This window comes from Perca flavescens, chromosome 13 (genome assembly GCF_004354835.1).
Source record: "Perca flavescens isolate YP-PL-M2 chromosome 13, PFLA_1.0, whole genome shotgun sequence".
Taxonomy (NCBI): domain Eukaryota; kingdom Metazoa; phylum Chordata; class Actinopteri; order Perciformes; family Percidae; genus Perca; species Perca flavescens.
In genome coordinates, this window is record NC_041343.1 from 21,319,057 (window position 1) to 21,341,138 (window position 22,082).

Here is a 22,082-nt window from a genome sequence, read left to right on the forward strand (position 1 = left end):
GCTTTAGATAGAACAGGGACACAAGGGAGCAGACATTATTTAGCCTCATATCGAGCTGAGGCATGTGATCTGAAAGGGTCTCTGGCATCCTGACTAAAACAGAAAATAGCCTTCATACTATAATATGTTATTCATCAAAACCATTCGACTCATATTCCCACAGATGTATGACTTTGCGGAGATGTTTTGTTTCCTTCCCGTGTTTTTCATTAGACACTTTGGCACCCATTTATCCAAATCATTAGAGATCAGATTTGCCAGCAATGAAAAAATAAATTAATTCATTGCAGATTCAGCCCCCTCACATCTCCCTCTCATCTATTACAAAAAACCACCACAATCACGTCTCCTCTAACATGTTGCAGGAAGCGCGAGCTGCATAGATAAATAAATTAACAGGCTAAAATAAAGCGAGAGTGGCACCACAGCCGATGAGCCGACTCTTCATGTAAATCCGGCCTGACATTGCCCTTGTGACCAAAAAAAAAAAAAAAACACCTCCCCGTTCCCTCACCCCGCTTCCCTCTCTCTCACACACATTCGCTATTTCGTCCCATTCATAAAAATCTCGGCATCGCGCCTGCGCAATGCCATTCGGAGTCCTCCCCATTCATAAAAATGTAACCTCCGAATTTCAGCCCTCCCGAGTCGCTCTGCCCTCCCATTCACAAAAAAGAGGAAAAAAAAGTCGAGGCATCTGCGCAGTGCCGTCCCTTTCATTTCCTCTACCCTCCCATTCATAAAAACTCACTTCCCTCCCCCTCGGTGGTTGCAACATCATATCCAAAGCCCTGCGTCCACAACGGCAATCGCCTTTACGCACCAGCGAGTGGAGAATCGTGCAGGAGAACCGCTCTCCTTTCGCATTACCTTGCTCACATTATTTCCTAACATTGGGACTTATCTTTACTCAAGATTTTGTGGAGCTACTCACTCGCTTGGACTGGACTATAGTCTGCGTGCAAACGTCGTGCGCAACGAAGATATGATAATTTTATCCTGAAACCACAGTAAGTGATCACCTCTGGTGTTTCCTCGTCGTTAAACGTGTGTAACTTGTGAGCTTGTGGCTGCACGAACCTTCTAGCCCATTAAATGCCTTCGCTTGACCGTCCCTCTCAATCCGCCGGATCACAGGCATGAAAACGCTCTTGCAAACTCTATTTTGCAGCAAGGCGTTTCGCCGAGCTGGCTTTGCACTTTGAGTCAATATTTAACCACCGATTTGGTACCAAAAGCAAGGTTGAGTGGAGTGGTGAGAGGAGAAACACTGTCGCGTTGTAAAGCCTAGGCTACTTGTTAGAAATGCCGCTTTATTTGACAGCAGGTAGGCTACGTATTTCAACATATATAGTGTCACTATTTGTGGCTTCTGCTAAAACCGTTGTCACGATAAAAGGCAGCGGGAAAGATCCATATTTCCACCTCTGTCTAAATCTCCGTCCACTCTGAAGCCTAGTTCATGTTGTAGCCTATCTCGGGCGGTTCGGTTGCGTGTCTCGTTCTCGCTGCAGAGACCGCCTGGTTGGCGCACCGTGTCTGTTGTGTCAGGTGTTTTTCCCATAAGCTATTTTTTTTAAATCTTATCCGGCTAACTATGAAAATGTGGTTTAAGCTTCCAAACTGCCAAATGCAATAACGTCCAAATTCACGAATCTAACTACGCATTTAACCGCCGTCGATTCAAACTACCCCTCACCGTTTGGTGGCACACAGTGTACCATTTTCTTTATCAATGTCATATTTGTGTCAATTTACAGATATTATGAGTAAGGTGTTGCATACGTGGTAACAATGCCTATATAAAAATGCTATTTGAGTATGCCGAGCGGTCGCGTCCGGTTTATGACTCAGTCCATTCAAAGGGAGGACGTACGCGCGCGCGCACACACACGCACTGTTCCGACTTAGAGCTCATTATGGTCTAGATTTGACGTGCCAGCAATGTCGCAACAGGTTTCTCAACCAGGCTTTTGCAAATCAGAGTAAAAGGAGAACAACATGAGCCGACGGTCCAGTAGAGCTGTGTAAACTACTGACTTTTTATTTTTTATTTTATTTTTACAGAAAATAGATTATCAATCAGCAGTAATAAAGCACAACACGACCGTTTTTAGGTCCTTGGAAATTGCAGGTTGCCTTGAAAGAATCTTCAAAACCAAAATGCATCTTATGGACAGGAGCTGGGTTTTGTGGTATTTTGCAATTAGCTAAGCACCGCAGATGTTGGTCAGTGGAAATCTCGGTTGTGGTGAGTCGTTTGTCTTCAATCATCCTTTTGTTTCTGTAAAGTAGGTCAGGTCGAGCGTTCATCGATGAAATGAATGATGAAACCGATTTCATTCAGGTTCATCATGACTGGAGCGCATTGATTCATGCTTGCAACACCGAATGCAGCCAGCAGCTTTCATTCAGAAAAAAAACTGCAGTTCACAAAATCAGATCCATTCACAAATTGCCAGATAGGTCCGTTTTTTCCGATTCAAAATTTGCTTGTTGCCTATACAGTACTGTAGGCCTACATTCACTGAGAATGACACAATTACAGTACACCAATTATAGATACAATTATATTACTGTCATAATAATGTGTGATTTGATACAAACACCTAATTTCCTTAACCTCTTGTATTCATTTTGGCTTTGTTAAAGTTCCTTTTCTGGCAACCTCTCCTCTCTTTGCTCTGTCTTGTTTTGCATCTTTAAGTCTTTTGCATGCAAGCCCTGCTCTCTGGTGCTCCCTGCTCTTTAGGGGGGAGGCGGTGAGAGCCCAACTTCTATTGTTCTAATGTCAAAGTTAGAATAGAGGAGGTTTGAAACCCTGTTGGTATTCAGTCTAAAGATCAAGATCGGTTGGAAACTCTACATTCAGATGATTGCAGAGATCCGGCCTTGAAAAAGATTTCTGTTGAGAGATTGAAACACTCTGGTTGTAAAGATTTAATAGTTGTTATTGGTGAAGTAAACTACTTGTAATATATGTCAGTTTGACATGCTCTTTGGTGTGTTGATTTGAAATCTAGTAAACCCGTTTAGTCATTGTATGATTTATTACAGTCACACCGAAAAGTCTCAACCATGTGGTCAAAGTAGTCATCAGCAGAAGCAATGAAAAAGCAGCAGGAAATTGAAATTATACCACAGAAGGTAAAAATGACACTTTACATCCTGACCCTCCAATATAACGCGTGAATAAATACAAGGTTGAACACATGCAAACATGTTTTTTTCTCATACCATGTCAAATAAACTTACGGTTTTGACCTCAACCTCCCCTGGTTAGGTTAAAGACAAATTAAGGAAGGCACGTATTCACAATCTGTTCATTATGGCTAACCTGGCTGTCAGTCTTTGGACCGTTTTGTGATAATGTAAAATGATCACAATGTTATTTTCCCCCTGTCACCCTTTTATTCATAATATACTTTGCTGTCTTTGTGGTTTAAGATATGGTGTTTGGGGGGAAAAAGGAGGATCAAAAGGGTTAAAGAGCAAGAACTTGAACAATAGCAGATGCAGCCGGTCATAACTCTCTCTTTTGTATCTGTCTTTGCAGTTTTGCTAAATGCTGCTTTAGAGTGAAGACGTGCAAGGCACCAGCCTACACATGGAGTCCAGGGTTCCCCACCACATCCCCGGAGTGTCCTCCTCCCTCATATCTCAGCCCCTGCTGGACAGTCGAGTGCCCTACGGCCGACTGCAGCACCCTCTCACCATCTACCCCATCGACCAGATAAAGTCCTCGCATGTGGAGAATGACTACATCGACAGCCCGGCCATCGTCTCCCAGCAGCCTCCGAGCCAGAAGTCCGTGAACCGAAGAATCACCTGGCTTGGTCAGAATCAGGAGACCTTCCTGGGGGCAAACCACAACCATCATCACAATCACCAACACCAGCACCCTCAGCAGGGCAGGTGCGAGCCCCACCCTCACCAGGACAACACTACTCACCCTTGGATTTCCTTCAGTGGGAGGCCCAGCTCTATCAGCAGCAGCAGCAGCACCTCGTCTGATCAGAGGCTGCTGGACCACGCTGCGCCCACCCCAACAGTGGACCACCACCCAAACCTGCACCCCCACCAGGGCCCACTCAACACAATCACTACCCGAACTCCAGGCTGCTTCACTTCCGCTGAATCAAAAGTCCTCACCTCCTCTTCCTCTGCTTCTTCCTGCTCCTCCTCCTCTAAATCGCTGGACCTCAAGTCTGCAAAGATGCCTGCGGGAGGCGTGTGCACCACTGGAGGCCAGCAGGGGTTGGCGCTGATCCCCTCCTCCCCGGCCGAGAAGAAGCATCTCATTCTCTGCGAGCACTGCGGGAAGTGCCGATGCACGGAGTGTACGCTCCCCCGAACCCTACCCTCTTGCTGGGTCTGCAACCAGGAGTGCCTGTGCTCTGCTCAGAGCCTGGTGGATACAGCCACCTGCATGTGCCTGGTCAAAGGGATCTTCTACCACTGCACCGAGGATGAGGACGATGAGGGCTCCTGCGCCGACAAGCCCTGCTCGTGCTCCCAGGCCAACTGTTGCGCACGCTGGTCCTTCATGGCTGCCCTTTCAGTTGTCCTGCCTTGCCTGGTCTGCTATCTGCCAGCTACAGGCCTGGCCAAACTGGGACAGAAGTGTTACGACAATGTTAGCAGGCCCGGCTGCCGCTGCAAGAACTCGCAGGGTGGTGTGAGCGCCCCCGTGTGTAAAAACGGTGCCGTGGAAGCAAAAGTTGGGACATTAGAGAAGCAGGAGCAGCAAGAGTCATGATAGTGGCCCAAACTGGCTAACAGTGGCCTCGCTAAAAAATGGAAAGGACCACACAGTACTTGCTTGCTCTCTATGGATAGGACAATCCAACACCAACCCCTTAAACTACCCCATTAATCTGCTGGAAGGTGACTTATGTAAAACAAAGGTACTTAAATGGCTTCTTGACTTATGTTTGATAGGATGGATGATCAAAAGGGGCCTGATCTGAGAGAGTTGGCTAGTATGAATAGTTACCAGGTCCACTGAGATGTTTTTTTGTTTGTAAGAGTGACTGAAGAAGAAAAAGAAGAAGAAGAAGAAGAAGAGACTAGATTGTGGGACTGGTGTTTGTGTTGTTTTGAAGGCTGAAGGCACAAAGTCATTGTACCTCTCTGCTGCTCTGTATTTCTCAGATAATTTTGTAACGGTAACTAACCAGAAGCTGGTTTGCTGATCCTCGGTTAGCGTAAAAGTCATTTGATAAAGATAAATATCTGTACGTCCCGCTCCCACCCCCCAAAAACACAGCCCAGTGTCCCTCAAGAACAAGTGATTACCTGTACTGTGCTTTTATGATAGGCCACTGCAAGAGTAAAACCACCACTTACTCACTCTCTCCACTATTATGATGATCACCATCTTTTAGTATCACCATTTTTCCTCTCTTAGCTTAAAGATGCTAGCTTGGTAATGCTAACATTGTATCTCTAATCTCCATGGAGGAGCTGTAAAAACATACGTTTTTTTTGGAGAAAATAATAGTAATTTCCCATAGCCTAATAAAAGTCTGTATTGTGCATAAGCAGCTGTACAGCAAGTGAGAGAGAGTAATCACTTTACAGTGTGTTTCCTATTTTTTGGGGGGTGAAGCCCGGAGATTCTAAAAGATTTTGAATGCTGTTCACCAATCACCTCAGAGGTAATGCATGTCATGACCTGCATGCTCTAGTCTAATGGTTACCCACCGTGCTAGAAGTCGATGTGTCGTAGAGAAATGTGTAAAAAAAAGTACACCCAACCTTCTCAGGGACTGTTTCAGTAATCCTCTCTAGAACTTGGCCTACAGCATGTTGATTTCTAAACTGCCGAAGAGCCTGGTCTACTTCCTCTTTGCACAAGAAGGCAAAGAAACATTTAGGGGCAAAAAGGCAATAGTGAATAATTTAAATAAAGTAAGCTAAGTGAGAGACAAACTGGCCAGAAAATAATGTTTCCAGAGAAGCGGAGATGCAAGTGATAGAGAGTGAAAAGGAGGGAGGGAAGACATAGCAAAGTTGTTGTGTTTGTATCTAGTCAGCCTTTGCCAAAATCAAACCTGCCACTTGCACAACCTTTTTAGGAAGACGCAAAACCCTTAAAGGATGTACTAAAGCACAGTATAAACCACCTCAGCTATCGCACATTAAGTTTGCGTGCACGACATTTAGTCCACACCTCCTTTACACAGTGTCTTCATTAAATTCTAATCATTAATGCTGCATAGCTGCGTTAATCAGATAGTCTGTCTTTTATTCTTAAAGTCTATTTTTGTGGCTAGCATGATGTTCTTAGGACTTTGCCAAAGGAAGCTAGCATAGAATAGCTTGTTTTCGCTGTCTGAGTGATCACAGTTGTTATGCACTCTTGCCAAATGAGGTTGATGGCAGTTGGTTCTTAAAGGCATGCTGCCCTTTAATACAGATGGCCTTTTCTGTTTGGCATAAAGGCATACTGTCTTTGTTGCTCATTAACACACACCTCTCTTTCATGTTGGACCCTTAACTTCCATTAGGGTGCCTAACTTTACCGATACCTGTGTTTGTCTTGTTGCACAAAGCTGATAATCACACAGGAAAATAGGAAAGAAAAAAACATGCTGTCCTTAGTCTTGAATGTATGAGGCAATATTTTGAAAACATAGCAATTCCAAGTCCGAGAGTAAGGTGCCAAAACTGAGAATGATTGTGTGACTGGGCAAAGACCTAATACATGTAGATGGGTGGCAAAAATCAAAAATGTTTTGACAATATATTTAGTAATAGAGCTATGCAGGTGAAATGTTATTTGCTGTAAATAGTTTCACAACATTTGTGTCCTTTAGAAGAGACTTTTAAATGTCCTTGAAAGATTGCATGGTACGTTATAACTACAATTCAGTACAAAATATATAGAGAATATATTAAATATATATTTTGAGGGTAAGATTAAGATGTTTTCAAGGTTGTGAGGAGAAAAAAGAAAGGGAGGGTGGTGAGAGGAAGGTCTGGGAAGGGGTAACAAAAATGACAGGTCTTTCTATCACTAGCACTTGATTTAGAAAAGTGTGCCCAGCAATAAAAAAAAAAGAAGAAAAAAACTCCTGCTGTTTATGCTATCCATGGCTAATTAGCAGTCGAGAGGCTAAGCTAATTCCCTGGTTCCTCTCTGAGTCCTAAAGACTGTGGACTCATTGAATCCACACAGGGAACACAATCTACCCCTATACGGATCAACCCATTTCCTGCTGTTACTGCTCAGTTTCTCAGCTCTCTCCCCTCTATTTCTCTTTCTTGCTTTTTTCCCCCTCCTTCCTCTCTTCCCTCTTCTTCACTCCTTCCTCCCTGAGAAATAGTCCAACAAACACCCCTGGCCTTGATTGACAAACACAGCTGCTGTGCATAAACTTGTCATACCACAGAGACGGGACGGAAAGACAAGTGTGTCTCTCTTTTTCGTCAGTGCCCCCCGCCCCCCCATTTTTGTTTTTCCTCTCAATTTGTAGTTCTGTGCCATTTACTTTTTAACCAGTGGACCTCTTTTTTCAACTGTCGCTGCCTTTCTTTTCTCTTATTCCTCAGCACTGTCACTGCAAGAGCAATGCTCTTTACTTCTCATTTAGCTATATACTTTTACATGTGCTCGCTAGCCTTATTTAAGGTGTGGAATAATCATCCAACAACGACAACTCAATGATTAATACCTTTTTTTCCCCCTTTGCAACAATGCTATACACACCCATACCCCTGTGTTGCTCAATTGCGGGCACTGAGTTTTTTTTTAACCCAAACAAGGGGAAACGTCTCATACAGCTGGGTGATGCTACTCCATTCCTTTATGCCTTTGCAATGTCAATGTTGGGGATTAAGAATGAGATCTGTGCTTTGTTTTGTTTAGATATAACAAAAAGAAAAAAAATCTCTCATATAAAAGGTTCCCTTTATAGATATATTTATTTCGAAGTTCTATTTTATATAGTATTTATTTAGATGCCAACTTGTTGTTTGTGAAGAAAGCTTATGTTGAAATGGAATGTACATTGACAATGGAAATATATATTGTTAAATATACCAGGCTGTTGTGTCGTTACTTTTGAGTAGTTTTCACTCGGATATCTCACTCACACACACACACACACACACACACACACACACACACACACACACACACACACACCTTAGCTTAATGTAATGCCAAATATATATATCAACATTTTCTACTATTAAAACTTGATATGATGAAAAAGGACCAACATGCTGATTGAAACCATAACTGCTGCAGCCTGCAGTCATGTACAGTACATTATAGCACAGAAAATCCCTTTTTAAACAGCTTTTAACATCTCTGTAACCACTTATAAGCTTCTTATGAAGACACTTTAGTGACTAGATGCTGATTATTAACAATTAATCATTCTGTAAGAGAACATTTACGGCTTTAGTTGTTTTACATCAACACTTCAACTTCCTGAGGTCCCCCGCTTCCTGTGTCTGAATAGATCGCTCTCTATAAAACACTGGTAGGTCACTGAAGGCCAAATAAAGCAGCTTGACCTTAAACTGAAAGAAAACGTTCCATAAGTAACAGGAAAAAAATTCAGCGACTTCCTCTAGACGATGTAACATGACACAGATGGCCACTTCATATCAGAGCTTAATGCTTGATGGCTGCTTTATTCATGTGTGTGTGTGTGTGTGTTTGTATCACAGGTTAAACTGACTTCCTTCTAGTTTATAGGGGTGGTCTGTTATAATCTGGATGTGTAACATTCCTTTCTCTCCAAAGCACCTCCTTAAGAAGCAGGAGCACACAAAATCTTCCTGTCTGACACACACACATCACCCCCCTCCCCCCCAGCCCACCTGCGCTGCTGTTACCCCGAGGCGTTCTTCCTCCCCTCCTTCCCCTTTACACGCTTGTTTCCTGGGTGTTTACCCAAATGCACCTGGGAGAGGAGAGTGGAACAAATGAACGACACAGAGTGTGTGAGAAAGGTAGAGAAGAGACAGCAAGGAAGGAAAAAGAAGACATAAAGAGAGCAAAGCAGGCCTTCCAGCATCACATAAAGAACATGTTTCCGCTGCAGAAGCCCTGCAGGCGCTGCAGCGTCTGCTCCAACAGGTGAGATCAGAGACCAACCTGCCGGTCTGTCAGCACCCACCTGGGACAACACACACACACACACACACACACACACACACAACAAACACACGGGGTGGCATATTATCATCAACACAGGAAGCTTCGGCACAAGCAGGTGAAGAAGAAACCATTTATTATCGGCTAGTATTATGGAAGGCTGGATTCACTGAGGAACCAGTCCTGGGTCAGAAACACTATGCAAATATTTTTCTGTGCTGTGGTTTGGCCTGCTGCGCTACTAAAGGGTTGGGTTTACCACAGGAGACAATGCAATGAACACCAGCCAGAAAACAGTTAAACTAATATTTGAATGCTTTTAAAAACTGATTCTGCACGTTTACTGTGCTTTTTTAAATTCTCTAAGCATTGTGTGTGAGTGTCTGTGTGTGTGTGTGTGTGTGTGTGTGTGTGTGTGTGTGTGTGTGTGGGGGGGGCTACAAGCGAGTATGTCAGACTGCTGCTGCATGTTTGTGCTCTGCTTCGTTTGGAGCGTTATTGTACAGTGTGAAGAATAAGGTAGTTACACCCAGCACACACGTAGACACATCAGCTGTTATGTTATGGCAAAGTATTTTTGTTGTGCTGGTAATTTCTCACACATGTAGACATTCTCAATTCTAAGTAGGACAGTGTTGTGAATGTCTAAGAGAAACATGACTATTTAAATTAGCAACTTAGAACAGGACATTTAAATACATTACAGTGTTCTTTATGTTTTTTAGGACAAATATATGTAATTTTGAGCTAGTACAATGTTAAGAGTCAGTGGCTGTGTGTGTGTGTGTGTGTGTGTGTGTGTGTGTGTGTGTGTGTGTGTGTGTGTGTGTGTGTGTGTGTGTGTGTGTGTGTGTGCGTGTTGCACCAGTATTACATTTGAGTCCCACTGAAAAGGTTGTGTTGCGATAACGCAGGACAAAAAGGATCACCAGGTGTAACCTCCAAGCGACATAGTCTGACTTGACCCATCTCATGTTTGTCTTCTTATCTGCTGTGTTTCACAACTCGCATAACTCATCCTGCTAGGTCACTGTATCGCCGTACATCGATGACCCGAGATACCACCTAAAGGGGCAAACTGCCTCTTTCCAGTGGGAATCTGCATTTGGTTAACATGTGTTAGACCAGTGCGCTAAGGCCAATGGGAAAACCGCATGCCAGTTTCCTGCAATGAATGATGTTTCCCCTCAGCTGGTCTGAATTCGTTTGAGATTTTCAAGACGCTAACTGTAATTTTGACTTTCCAGCACTTATGTGCTCCAAGTTAGCTCAAGTAAATCCCCCGCAGTTTGCTGTTTAGATGACATATTGCAAAAGTCATTTTCACATCTGCTGTAGAGCTCAACCAAACACCGACAACCCCCAAACACACACACACACACACACACACACACACACACACACACACACACACACACACACACACACACTTTACGCTTTGTTTGTTTTTTTCTTTCATCCCCCTCTCTATCTCTCTCTCTCTCTCTCTCTCTCCGTTTACAGAACTCAGTCTATAAATGCAAATAGATTTTTTTTATTAAAAAAGTTATAATTTGACGATATGCCTTTGCCTTTGGAGTTGCAGGGGCAAAATTAATATGCACAAAACAAGCATGATATGTCGTCCTTGTCAGACTAATTTGTTGCTAAAGTCAGGATCAGACTACAGAATGTTGGCCCTAAAATGGCCCAAACGCACAGATGTGTGGAATTGGGACCAGACAATGATTTGTTATTTTATCCGGCGTTTTGTTTCATAATGGAAAACAACTCGGTCTGTACCTGCAGGTCGTGCAAGACTGCAAGCTATGATTTGTCTCTCATCCAAGTTACAGCAGCAACATGCTCAGCTAATTGGACACAGTGACCATCTGGAAAACCTAACACTATTAGCTGTTTTTTTTCAAGGTTTGGTTTTTATAGTGTCTAAGCCACACATGAAAAATATAGCAGTTGGGAAAAACAATCTCTTCATAAACCTGTAGACAGAAATCAAGTTTCCATCCACATGCAGCGCAAATTTTAACCAAATTTCCAGTAAATTGGCAAAACAAAATCCAAATGAATGCATGTTTCCATCCATTACTGGTATGTCCATGTAAATATTAAGAGTTTTCCGCATTGAGATAAACAGCTGATGGCACTAATTCTCCAGTTGCCATTAAACCACTGCTGAAGAAGACACTGCAATGAGGTGACATAATAAAAAGAGCGCCAGTCAAATTTCAAATGAACAAAAACAACGTGGAGACATGATGGAAATAGGGCACAATATGACACATGACTTTTATGACATAAAAACATTTTTGCAATATTTAAATTTTTTTTCTGAATTTCCTGTGTTTCTTATGTGCAAATTGAAAAGCTCTTAAAAACAGGTGCATGGAATCACTTAGAGACTTGGGTGCCCTGAATCAGGAGCAGGGTGATGATGGCGAGTGAGGAGGAGTTCATGTCTGCGTATAAGTGCTTATAGGTGAGTTGGGGAGAGGTTCGTAACGCTCGTATGCACATAAGATCCTGCGCAGGCTGCAGGAATGTGCACTCTTATATGGGGCAGACATAGCAAGTGCACCCTTTTTAGAAATGGAACCCCTGACATTTAGACATTAGATAGATCATGTAGCCCCACACACACACACACACACACACACACACACACTCTATCTCCTCCTCTGCCCTCCTCCTTTTCACTCCTCTCCATCCTCTGTGGAATTCAAAAGTAAAATGAACCCAAGTGTGACAGGACAGCTTGAGCTGCAGGAAAAACACACATTTCAACACTTGGGAAGTGGCGGGGAGAGAGGAGAGGAGCAGGAGCTGCTGGGACAGTCGGAGGAGAACAGGGAGCAAAGGAGGAGCGGTAGTTTGGGATTCTGAGAAGCTTGTCTTGTCTGATTTAATGTGCATCCGTCCTTAAATGGTCAATGAGAGCCTCAGTGTGCTTGAACTACAACTGTAGGTATTAATATAAAACATCTTAAAGTTTTTCATGAAAAATTTCTGCTTTCACAGCTATTGTGAAACATCCAAATAGTTTTCACTTGCAGTATTTCAAAAATCTGAGGCGGTGGTGCTGGCACATTTTTTTTATGGAACAGAATATATCCCAGTCCACAGCTTAAGTGTTCCTTTGAGCCCAAGGAGGCAAAAGAGGAAGAAAGACAGAAAGAAGAAGAGAAAAGAGAGATTAGCCACGATTTTTAGTGCTGCAGTTGCCTGCCTACCAGCAAGTCAGCCAGGCAGTCAGCCTGTCTACCATGAAGCCAGTCACCCAGCCAGCAAGCAAGCCAACCGGTCCATTTCATTCAGTGGGGCCACTGGCATGGGACCAAGTAATGCCACGAAACAAAGAGCTACTGTCTTGCATCACTTCCCCTCAGAGAGGCCATCGAGGCCGCAGCCTCTTATCACCAGGCACTGCCAGTCTGCAGCACACCGAGGCCTCCACCACACCACCACACCAACCTCTTTACTACTTTCTGTTACAGTCTTCTCCCATTATACCACCATTACACAATCCCTGTACCCAGAAAGAGGGTTTTATTTCAGCTTTCAAGAGTGTCAACAAGAGGGGCAGTACGTAACAAGAAAAACTAATTAAACCCATCAAACAGCATTTTAATCGAATTGCATCTGACCTCCCAATATAAAGAACTTGTAGTTTTCCAGTACCAAGTGATGTTACTTTATGTTCATACAGTATGTGTTAAAAGTTAAGACAAACAACGTTGGTTCAGTTTTTCGCTTCTTGTCAGTGGACTTCTGCTTTAAGAGTGCAGTCTTGTGTCTTAGATTTCCAACTGAGGGAGAAACATTTAACATTTGAAGCCTAGAAATGTGATATTCTACATATTATTATATTATGTTGAATTGGGATTCTATTATTTTGTTATTGCAAAAAGATAAGCAGTGAAACTCAGGAATCTTAATGGGCAGCTTTGCTTCTCCGTCTTGATAAGTATTCTGCCGGTGTAGTTTGATACTTCCTTCCATGCCACAACCTCTGTGTGTGTGTGTGTGTGTGTGTGTGTGTGTGTGTGTGTGTGTGTGTGTGTGTGTGTGTGTCTGTTTTCAGGCCCTGTGGATGCCTGAGGGGGGGTGGACATGTGTAAAGGAACAGTTGCATTCCTTTCAGATCCTCCTCTCAAAAGGGAAAACACACACACACACACACACACACACACACACACACACACACAAACACACTCTTTCAAATCTATACAAAGTAAGCTTACAAGAACACACAAACCTACACCCTCTCTCCCCTCTTTCTCTCTCTTTTCCCTCTCGTTCTCTCTCTTTCTGAACAACAGCGGAGCAGAATGGTCCCCCGAAGCGTCGGAGGGGCCAAAACTGAACCGACCAAACTTGGCTTCCGACCCCGGAGTAGCGACACGCCCACTTGGCGGCAGCCTGCAGTGCATTCCTGGTGAGAGCATTGTCAAAGCCAAGCACTTCCTCTGGCACAGTGCCAGCCCCGCCACAATAACATTTCATACATTTATCTCTTGTGTCTCTTACACTCAGTACTGACACAAACAGAGAATAGACACACGTGTGCATGCACGTACAAAGACAAGTATTGCTGGTTTGATTCCTGTCTTTGCTCTCCTCCTCTCTGTCCAAGTCTTCCTATCCATGTTCTTTCTCTAATCTTGTTTTCTCTTTTCAAAAGCGAAGCTGTTGCACTGTCTTCTTTCCCTCCCAAAATTTCACTAGATTGCAAATAACATCACCTTCATTATGACCTCCACTTGTTACAGTATACAACTGATATCCTATCCTCCATTGCCAGTTTCAGAAATGTACTACGTCCAAGATAAAAGTGTCCACAAAATTACGTTTTTCGAGAGACAAAAATCATGTAAAAAGAAAAGGCTGCTTCTTAGTTAATATCGAAACCACGCCCTGTAGTTGATATAGCTGATTGGTCCATCTTCCAGCTGCCGAACTCTTATGATTTTCAGCGGATGTTTTTTTTAAGATATTCTCACAATGAAAACTGAGATTTAGGTTGGTTTATTTGTGGCTTCACATGTATGGTAATTAATGAAGATACTATACAAGAAACACGTATATCACCCGTTTGCCAGAGGAGGAAAAGGGAATTTGTGAGCTATAAAGTCATTTAGAGTTGGTGTATGTTAATAATTCATACTAATTATTCATGTCAGAAAAGGTGCCTGCTATAATTTTCCAAACCCCAACATGATATTTTCAAATTGCTTATTAGTCTTTCCTATATTTGGCTGGATGTAATTCCTGCAGAGGTTCTCAAAGGTTAAATCCGCTTCATTCACAAGTCTGCTTGTCTGTCCTTGCTCCAGTTTCTATTCTGTCAGTACAAACACAAAAGGAGCCAAACACACACAGAGAAAGAGAGAGAAACAAGGAGAGAGAGAGACTTATGTAACAGGTATGACTTCACAGGAAGTCATCGCCATTGTGTGTGTGTGTGTGTGTGTGTGTGTGTGTGTGTGTGTGTGTGTGCTCGTGTGCATGCGTGCGTGCGTGCACGTGCTTTCATGTATGTGTGTCATAACAGTGCGTTTGTATCTGCCAGCTTTGTTGTCAACAATGAGGCTTTGTTGTTGGACTCAGGAGGTTGAATCAATGTCCTGTTAGACTCTTGATTTTCAGTTCCCTGTGTGAGCCGGTACACTGATTGGACAACAGACATATTGTCATATTTTAAGTCCCATTTACAGCACTAAATGCATAATGTATAAGATGGAGATGGTTTTGTTTGATTTTTAGGTTGAGGTTATTATACTGTATATTGGTGTTGGACATGACGTTTACTGAAAAATGGTGGGACATTTCACTGCTGTCCTGAGGGTTTTTTCTTAAATTTGTGTGGTAAAATGCTGTCAAAAAATCTGACAAAGTCATCAGCACAAATAAAGACAGTTGGTGTGCATGAAATCATTAAGTCATTGTCTTCATAGGAAATGAATGAACTTCCAGAGACTCACTGACTGTAACTGTCACTGTGGCGAGAGCCAGAAGAAACAAATCCAGGTTACACATCAGACTAGAGACAGGCAGCTTATGTGAACTTTATCCTGTGGGTATGCAACATGCCAGCATATAGACTTCGCTTTATCATGCTATAAACAAACTATGGATGCATACAAACATTCACAAAATTAATATGGACTCACTCTCACACACCCTGGGGGTCTTGTAGAGTTTAGTTGTGAAGGCTGGATGTGTTGCGATAAACTTACAGCAACTTTGTATTACAAATCCAGCAGTGGTTGTGCCAGTGACTGAAATAATGATGTGACACACACACACACACACATATGTTACTCTACTGAATCTGCCAACTCACTCTCCAGCTCAGGAGAGGAGAGACCCTACTCTCGTGAAACGTTGCTCTTGTAAATTCCACATGGTCACATCTTCTTTAACAGCCGATCACTAACATAGCTCTACTTTGAAATGCCCTCTCTCCTTCCTGTTAACATACATCTGTTCAGTCAATATCATGAGCAACAAGGTAAATCACCACAGCAACCTATCAGAAACAACTCACCACCTCGCACGGTAATGCACCAATGGGCAAAAAGAGAGGTCAAGTCATGTTTTCTCAGATATGTGAGAGTTGTGTGCATTTGTGTGTGCGTGTATATGTGTTTGCATGTTTAGGACCTAAGGGTGGGGTATCTCGGCATGTCTCACTACGGTTCAATGTTTCCTTTTAGCTTAGTTGGCACTCTCATGTTCCTGTTGGCTGACCTTTTCTCTTCCTGTGAAGTTCCTGTCATGCATTCTCTGTTCTCCAACTTCACAGATCTCTTAGCCGAAGCCAGTTGTACTGCATGAAAGTTTAGAAAGAGGTACATTATCACAGAAATAGAAGTGAAATGTTTAGCACAAAAAGTTTGATGAACCTTTGATTACATTATGAAATCGTACAAGGTACAATTCCAGTGAAATGTAATCCCATCAGTATTGTCTGGTTGCACAAGTTTACGTTTGCGATAGGGGGAAAAAAGCTCTGGGTTTGTATGTATTTCTTTAAATGAATTGTCTTGGGGCAGCAAAGCCCCAGATGCAGCAACGGTGCACTTGCAAAATAGATAGTGGAGATAGCAAAGAAGAGGACTAGCACTGTACATCAAGTAAAATCAACTAGTTACGTACAAGTGTTATTCCAGCCGTTTTAGCTTTCATAACAAGTGGGTATGAGGAGAACAGTTAAACTAGTCTCTGTTTACCAGACCTTCCTCTACAGCGCTGCGGAGGAGGGTCTGGCTAGTCTACACAGCATTCCGGAATGGGAGAAAAACATGCTCTGGTCTATTGACATTTCTTTAAACCAATCACAATCGTCATGGGCCTCGGTGCCCAACAGAGCAATCCCGGAAGTGGAAGTTTGTGGATATAGACTACAGTTTAGCTAGCCATTTGGGAAGGGCTTAGGGAAAGACAAAAAGCTTATTTTGTGTGACAGTAATGCACATGGGAAGTGGTAAGAAGGCAAGTTGAAAGCAAACCAGCAAGCGTATGTCCTGGGTGAGCAACTATTGTTTGAGTGGGCACCATGCAATATCCAATTATCATAAAAAAACATTATTTTAAGAGAAAGAAGCATCACATGAGGTGATAGGTGAGGATAGTTGTACTGCATTAATTTTAATGATTCTTTCTCATTTTTTAAAGTGTGTGCATTGAGACTGCCTTGACTTTAGGGATGTGCAATATTAGATAAACTGGTTGGCTTTTAATCTTATTCAAAAAAGCTCTGTACCCAGCTGCCAATCAATATGTCTCAATAGAGAATCCCCTCTCTCCATGTTTTCAGAGGTTCTAATTATAAACCTCTGAATTCACTTCCTGCCAGCCATTGTGAAAAGTGATTTAGGTAATGGTTTCCAAGAAAGGGAACCTATAGGAACTAGTTGAGCTGAACCACGTACTTGTGCACACACACACACATACACACACACACACACACACACGCTTGTGTACAGACATACAAATGCAGCCAAATGTATATTAGCAGCAACTAGAATATATGTGTGTGTGTGTGTGTGTGTGTGTGTGTGTGTGTGTGTGTGTGTGTGTGTGTGTGTGTGTGTGTGTGTGTGTGTGTGTGTGTGTGTGTGTGTGTGTGTGTGCGTGTGGTTTAGCCAAGGAAGTGGTTGTCTCATTGAAATGCTTACGAGATGGATCCTTCAGACCCCCACCCCTCTACAGTATCTTGCGTGTGTGTGTGTGTGTGTGTGTGTGTGTGTGTGTGTGTGTGTGTGTGTGTGTGTGTGTGAGAAAGAAAGCGAGGCATCATTCAACAGCCGCTCCGTCCAGGAGCATCGGATATTGGATTAGTGCGTTAATCTCCCTCTCGTTCTTTTCTCACGTTCCTCTTTCCTGGGCCTGTGTGTGTGCTCGTGTTTTTGTGTGGTTGCGTACACTTGCCTTCTTCAATACTTCCTCACAGTCCCGATTCATCCTTTCCTTTCCTGCCGATGGCCTACGATGCTGTAAACAGCATGCCATGTTTGTCCAGGCTGCTGAAGTCAGACATAAGCTATGATTAATGCTCAATAACGAGACAGAGAGACAAATAAAGAGCTATGTTTCTATCCAACTATGAAAGAGTATAAAATAAATGTCAGATCCATTTCCATCAGCTGGTTTTAAGTGCAGCTTTATCCCCAAATTTCTGTATTACAATATTAAGAAGGTTTTAGTGAAATCTGCGCTCTCAAATCAGGGTTTATAATTTTCATACATCAAATATTGAAATTAGGGACATTTGGATTGTAGGATGATTTTTATGAAGACTTTGCAAAAGGAGCTTTAATATTTATTACAATGTCATCACTAAAATGAAGTCTTACAGATCAAATAATGTAGCTTTCTGTGCGTGTAGAACTTTAGTAAGTATGGTATGTCAAAGTTGAACCTTGAGGTCAGTCGGTAATCTGTGATGGATTTCAACAACAGACAGTTTGAGTGGTAATTTTACTCTTCGTCTTCGTATTCTCTTCTTAATAGGTTAAATTAAGTTTGGCTGACTTCCTAGACCGGGACTGGAGCATACTAAATGGTTTACAGTCTATAATAGTGCAAACAGACCATCTTTTCAACACCGTGTCTTCATCAGAGTCAAGATAAACATAAGGCAAACACATGTATTACCAATATAGATTACTGGATAGTTGGTTGAACAAATCTGTTGGATAATGGATCCAATAGTGGCAGTTGCCATAGCCAGTGTCCAAGTGCCATACCCCATGCACTATTATGACATCAGAAACAAAATAGCACATATATCTTAAAGTACAAGTACAAGCTCAAGTGTGATCAGAGAATGAATCCAGAGCATGGAGCAATCAAGTTAGCCTAACATCTGGGGGCTTGTCATTTTACTTCTTTTCAGCATGTTGCAGCAATCCCAGAAATGAGCAAATAACCCAAGTTATAAAAACGTTTAAACAGTGTTTTTAATTAAATTGTTGTGAAATTGTTATCATAACCATCTGGTGGGAGATACGTCCATTCTCTGCAAATATTGAATAATGTTCTTTTTTTCCAACTGGAAACCAGTCCAAAGAAAGATTGTCAGTTTCACTATAAATGAAAGCTTAATAATGAAATGAATGTTAACAAACTTGACACTACAATAGATGCTCCATTTTCTAGCTCTGAAATTCACACTTTTGTGGCATTCATATCAGGAAGATATCCATAATTATTTGTAATTCCATGCATTTAATGTGCATGATACATGGGAAAACACAGCTAGAGATCTGGATAAAGAGTGAGAAAAAGATAGAGACAGAGGGAGAGAAAAGAGAGAGCGGCGGAGACAAAGCACCTGCTCGACGACCTCGGGGCCCAAACAAAGACACCTCTGTCCCACAGTACAATGATGCCTGGGACACTAACTTCCTGTGACTGGTGGGACGACCACACAGCACAGCAAGCTAGCTGTTTGTGCAGGCTGAACACACACACACACACACACACACACACACCTCTGAACAAGTTTTAGTTAGTAGAAAAGTGAATTTTATTCTTTAATTAATTTCAGAGAAACTGGTCCTTAATTTTAAACTGCCTCAGATGAAACATATTGTTTCCTGGTGGAGTTTGGAGTCTGATTAAGATGATCAGTATGCTTTTTCTAACATTTCCTTGCAGGTTTGAATTCATTTTAATCAATATATTTAATATATTTAATTAAAAAATTGTTTTGTCTGAGAGATTTAAAACGCAGAAGAGAAGACAGGAGTCTGGTGCAAAAAAAAAAAAAAAAAAGGAATTAGAATCACAATCCACAAAAGTTGGCTGCCCTCTCCCTTCAGGGCTGAACTGGATGCTAAACTTGAGACTACCATCGCCATGGAAACAGCTCAACAACCATAGAAGAAATGTAGGTAACATTGCTCAAATACTGTAGTTACCAATAGGAGGTCAATACAAAAGAGAAAGGGAAAAGCTTTTTGAAAATGGAAACGTTACATTAAAGCTTACATCAAAGGACTTTTTTGTCCTTCTTTCCTTATCTTTTCTTTGGCCTCAGAACTCAGCTGAGCAACAGGTCCATGATACTCAGTGTTACATAATTGTCCACCACCTCAACGTCTGTCTTTGATAACAGGAAGGAGACTCAACCTTTTAAAATCAACACACCCGTCCTTGGATTTTTATAGCCGTACAGTTCAAGGAAATCAAGGCATACAAATCCTGACCTCTTTTCCTGCTTACCAACTTAGAATCTATAATATATTTTAACTGTTTTTGTAACTGCAGCAGCTGTAGCTTTAAATCCCTTACATTCAAAGTACAAAAACCTTTAGAACTTACTGGTTAGCTGCTTACAATTTTAAATCAAAACAGCAGATGTATTCCTTATTTTAGGCTGTAATTGATGTTTAACCACAAGAAACTGCTTTTTGACATGCAAAAAAAGGATTCCCAAGTTCATTAATGCTCTTCCCTTCATACAAGCCAAAAAGTAAACCTTTAGTTTATAAAGTAATTGTTTATAGTAAATGCAGATACAACTAGGCCACTGTGACTGCAGAAAACAATCTATTTCCACTTAAAATAGTCTACTGAATGGGTCAAGACCGTTGAATCTGCCAACTCAACAGAAACAGAGTGTAGCTAGTTGACAATTATGTCTGATATCAGACAATTATTCTATGTAACTTAAAACTTAATATACACTATATGCATCCTGATGATTTATGTTACAAAAAAAAATCATGTTACTCTAAAAGGCGAGTAAACTGAGTCTTGCCTACAGATGTTTTCACCACAACAGTGAGTACATGTCAGTGACTTGCAACTTTGCAGATTTTTTTTTCCTTAAATACAACTTCTGTAAACCAATTACATACATTCCGACTCAACCAAACCCTGTAGTAGCAGAGCTGTGTCACAGTCATTATGGCACAAGATATATGGGAAAAGAACTGGGTACTACGCCTCGCCGATAGGACGATGTGATTGGAGTTTGATCCTGGCCACCAATTATGTGGTTGCTATGTTTCCTCTGTTGCTACCCGTGTATCTTCCTTTCACACGCCCGAGAAGAGGAGGACAAGGGGAGAGGAAAGGATATTATAAACAAATGTTGCATTTGAAGCCAAAAATATATCATTGGTGGGCTAAAAATTGGGACTTTACATAAGTTTTACAAAATAGTAGCAACAGTTTTGTGAAGCGGTACTGTAATAGATTTTAAGTGTGATTTTATTCTCTTGCACTTGATGAATTTAAAGTTTGGTTTTTAGATGTCCCTCCTTTCTTTCTTTGCTAAAACACGTTGGCTACACACTAAACATGCAGCTCCATTCAATATTTAGTGATACGTGTTAATCCACAGCAAAAATTCTTGCTATAAAGTACAAAAAAATCAATTTCATTTAACACCTTGAGGCACATTCAGAGCCGCTGTAAACAAAGGTGTTCATACTTCCAAATATGTAAGTTAACTGCTTGATCACTAAAGAAACTACAGGGAATATAAAAATTGACAACAGACCTTAATTTGTACCACTTTCTAATAAGGTTACCTTATAGATCAATTATAAGCCAACAAGCCAAATGTTGTTCTTAATGGCTTATAAAGTATTTAAAACGGCATTAGTTAATTGTTCAACCTATAATACAGCAATTACTTACAACATATGAACCTTTATAAAGGGTTTCTTATAGAAAGTGGTGCCTCTTTATGATGAAATGGTCTTGGGTTGTCATGCAATAATGCTGCTCACTAAGTGGAAGAAGTAACTTTTGTTATTGTATATACTTTTATAAAGTTCTCCTCAGTAAAGCCTGCAAACATACCTTATGCAGAGATGTCATATGTATACACAGGGGCTGTGTCAAATTGATCAAACTTCAATGTTAAGAAGTAGTAGTAGTAAAACATGTTATAGTCTCATGTTGGGTGTTGGCGTAATCCCAGTGATACCACACAATCTCCTTTCCTGTTTGGCTAATCAAAATTTATTTGACACTAAGAACCACAGATTTGCACAACAAATATTTTAAATTTTGGAGGATTGCATGTTGGTTTTGTTGGCGAGCTATGGTTTCCCAGAAACCACTTCTTTCCATCCCAACTCACAAATGCTCAGTCAACATAGACCAATCAAAATTGTTCTTTGGCCCAGAGGTGAATTATTTCACAATAAATGTTTTTGTAAACCTCCTAATATTTATACATTGTACATAGAGTGCAGCCCATAGGTAGTTTGACAATGACATATTTTTTGCGTCAGTTCTGCACTCCTGAACATTGAATTTTAAATGAAAAAGCAACATTGTTTAAGTGATTATTTTCAGCTTTAATTTGATGTTTACATCCACATTAGATGTATAATGCAGACATTTTAGTGCACTTTAACACACTGTCCCTCGATTTAATGTTGGCAAAAGGTAATTGCACAAGTCAAAGCAAAAACATTTTTAAAAATGTGTTCATTTATTTTCT

At 41.5% G+C, this 22,082-nt stretch overlaps 1 protein-coding gene across 1 annotated transcript; it reads left to right on the forward strand.

The window, feature by feature from the left end:
* The first annotated feature begins 794 nt into the window (after window positions 1–794).
* Window positions 795–7,703, forward strand: spry4 (sprouty homolog 4 (Drosophila)). Its single transcript, XM_028595181.1, has 2 exons — window positions 795–1,010; window positions 3,557–7,703. Exon 2 carries the CDS (start codon window positions 3,608–3,610, stop codon window positions 4,757–4,759), a length of 1,152 nt encoding a protein of 383 aa, XP_028450982.1. The 5' UTR covers window positions 795–1,010; window positions 3,557–3,607; the 3' UTR covers window positions 4,760–7,703.
* Window positions 7,704–22,082: the final 14,379 nt, after the last annotated feature.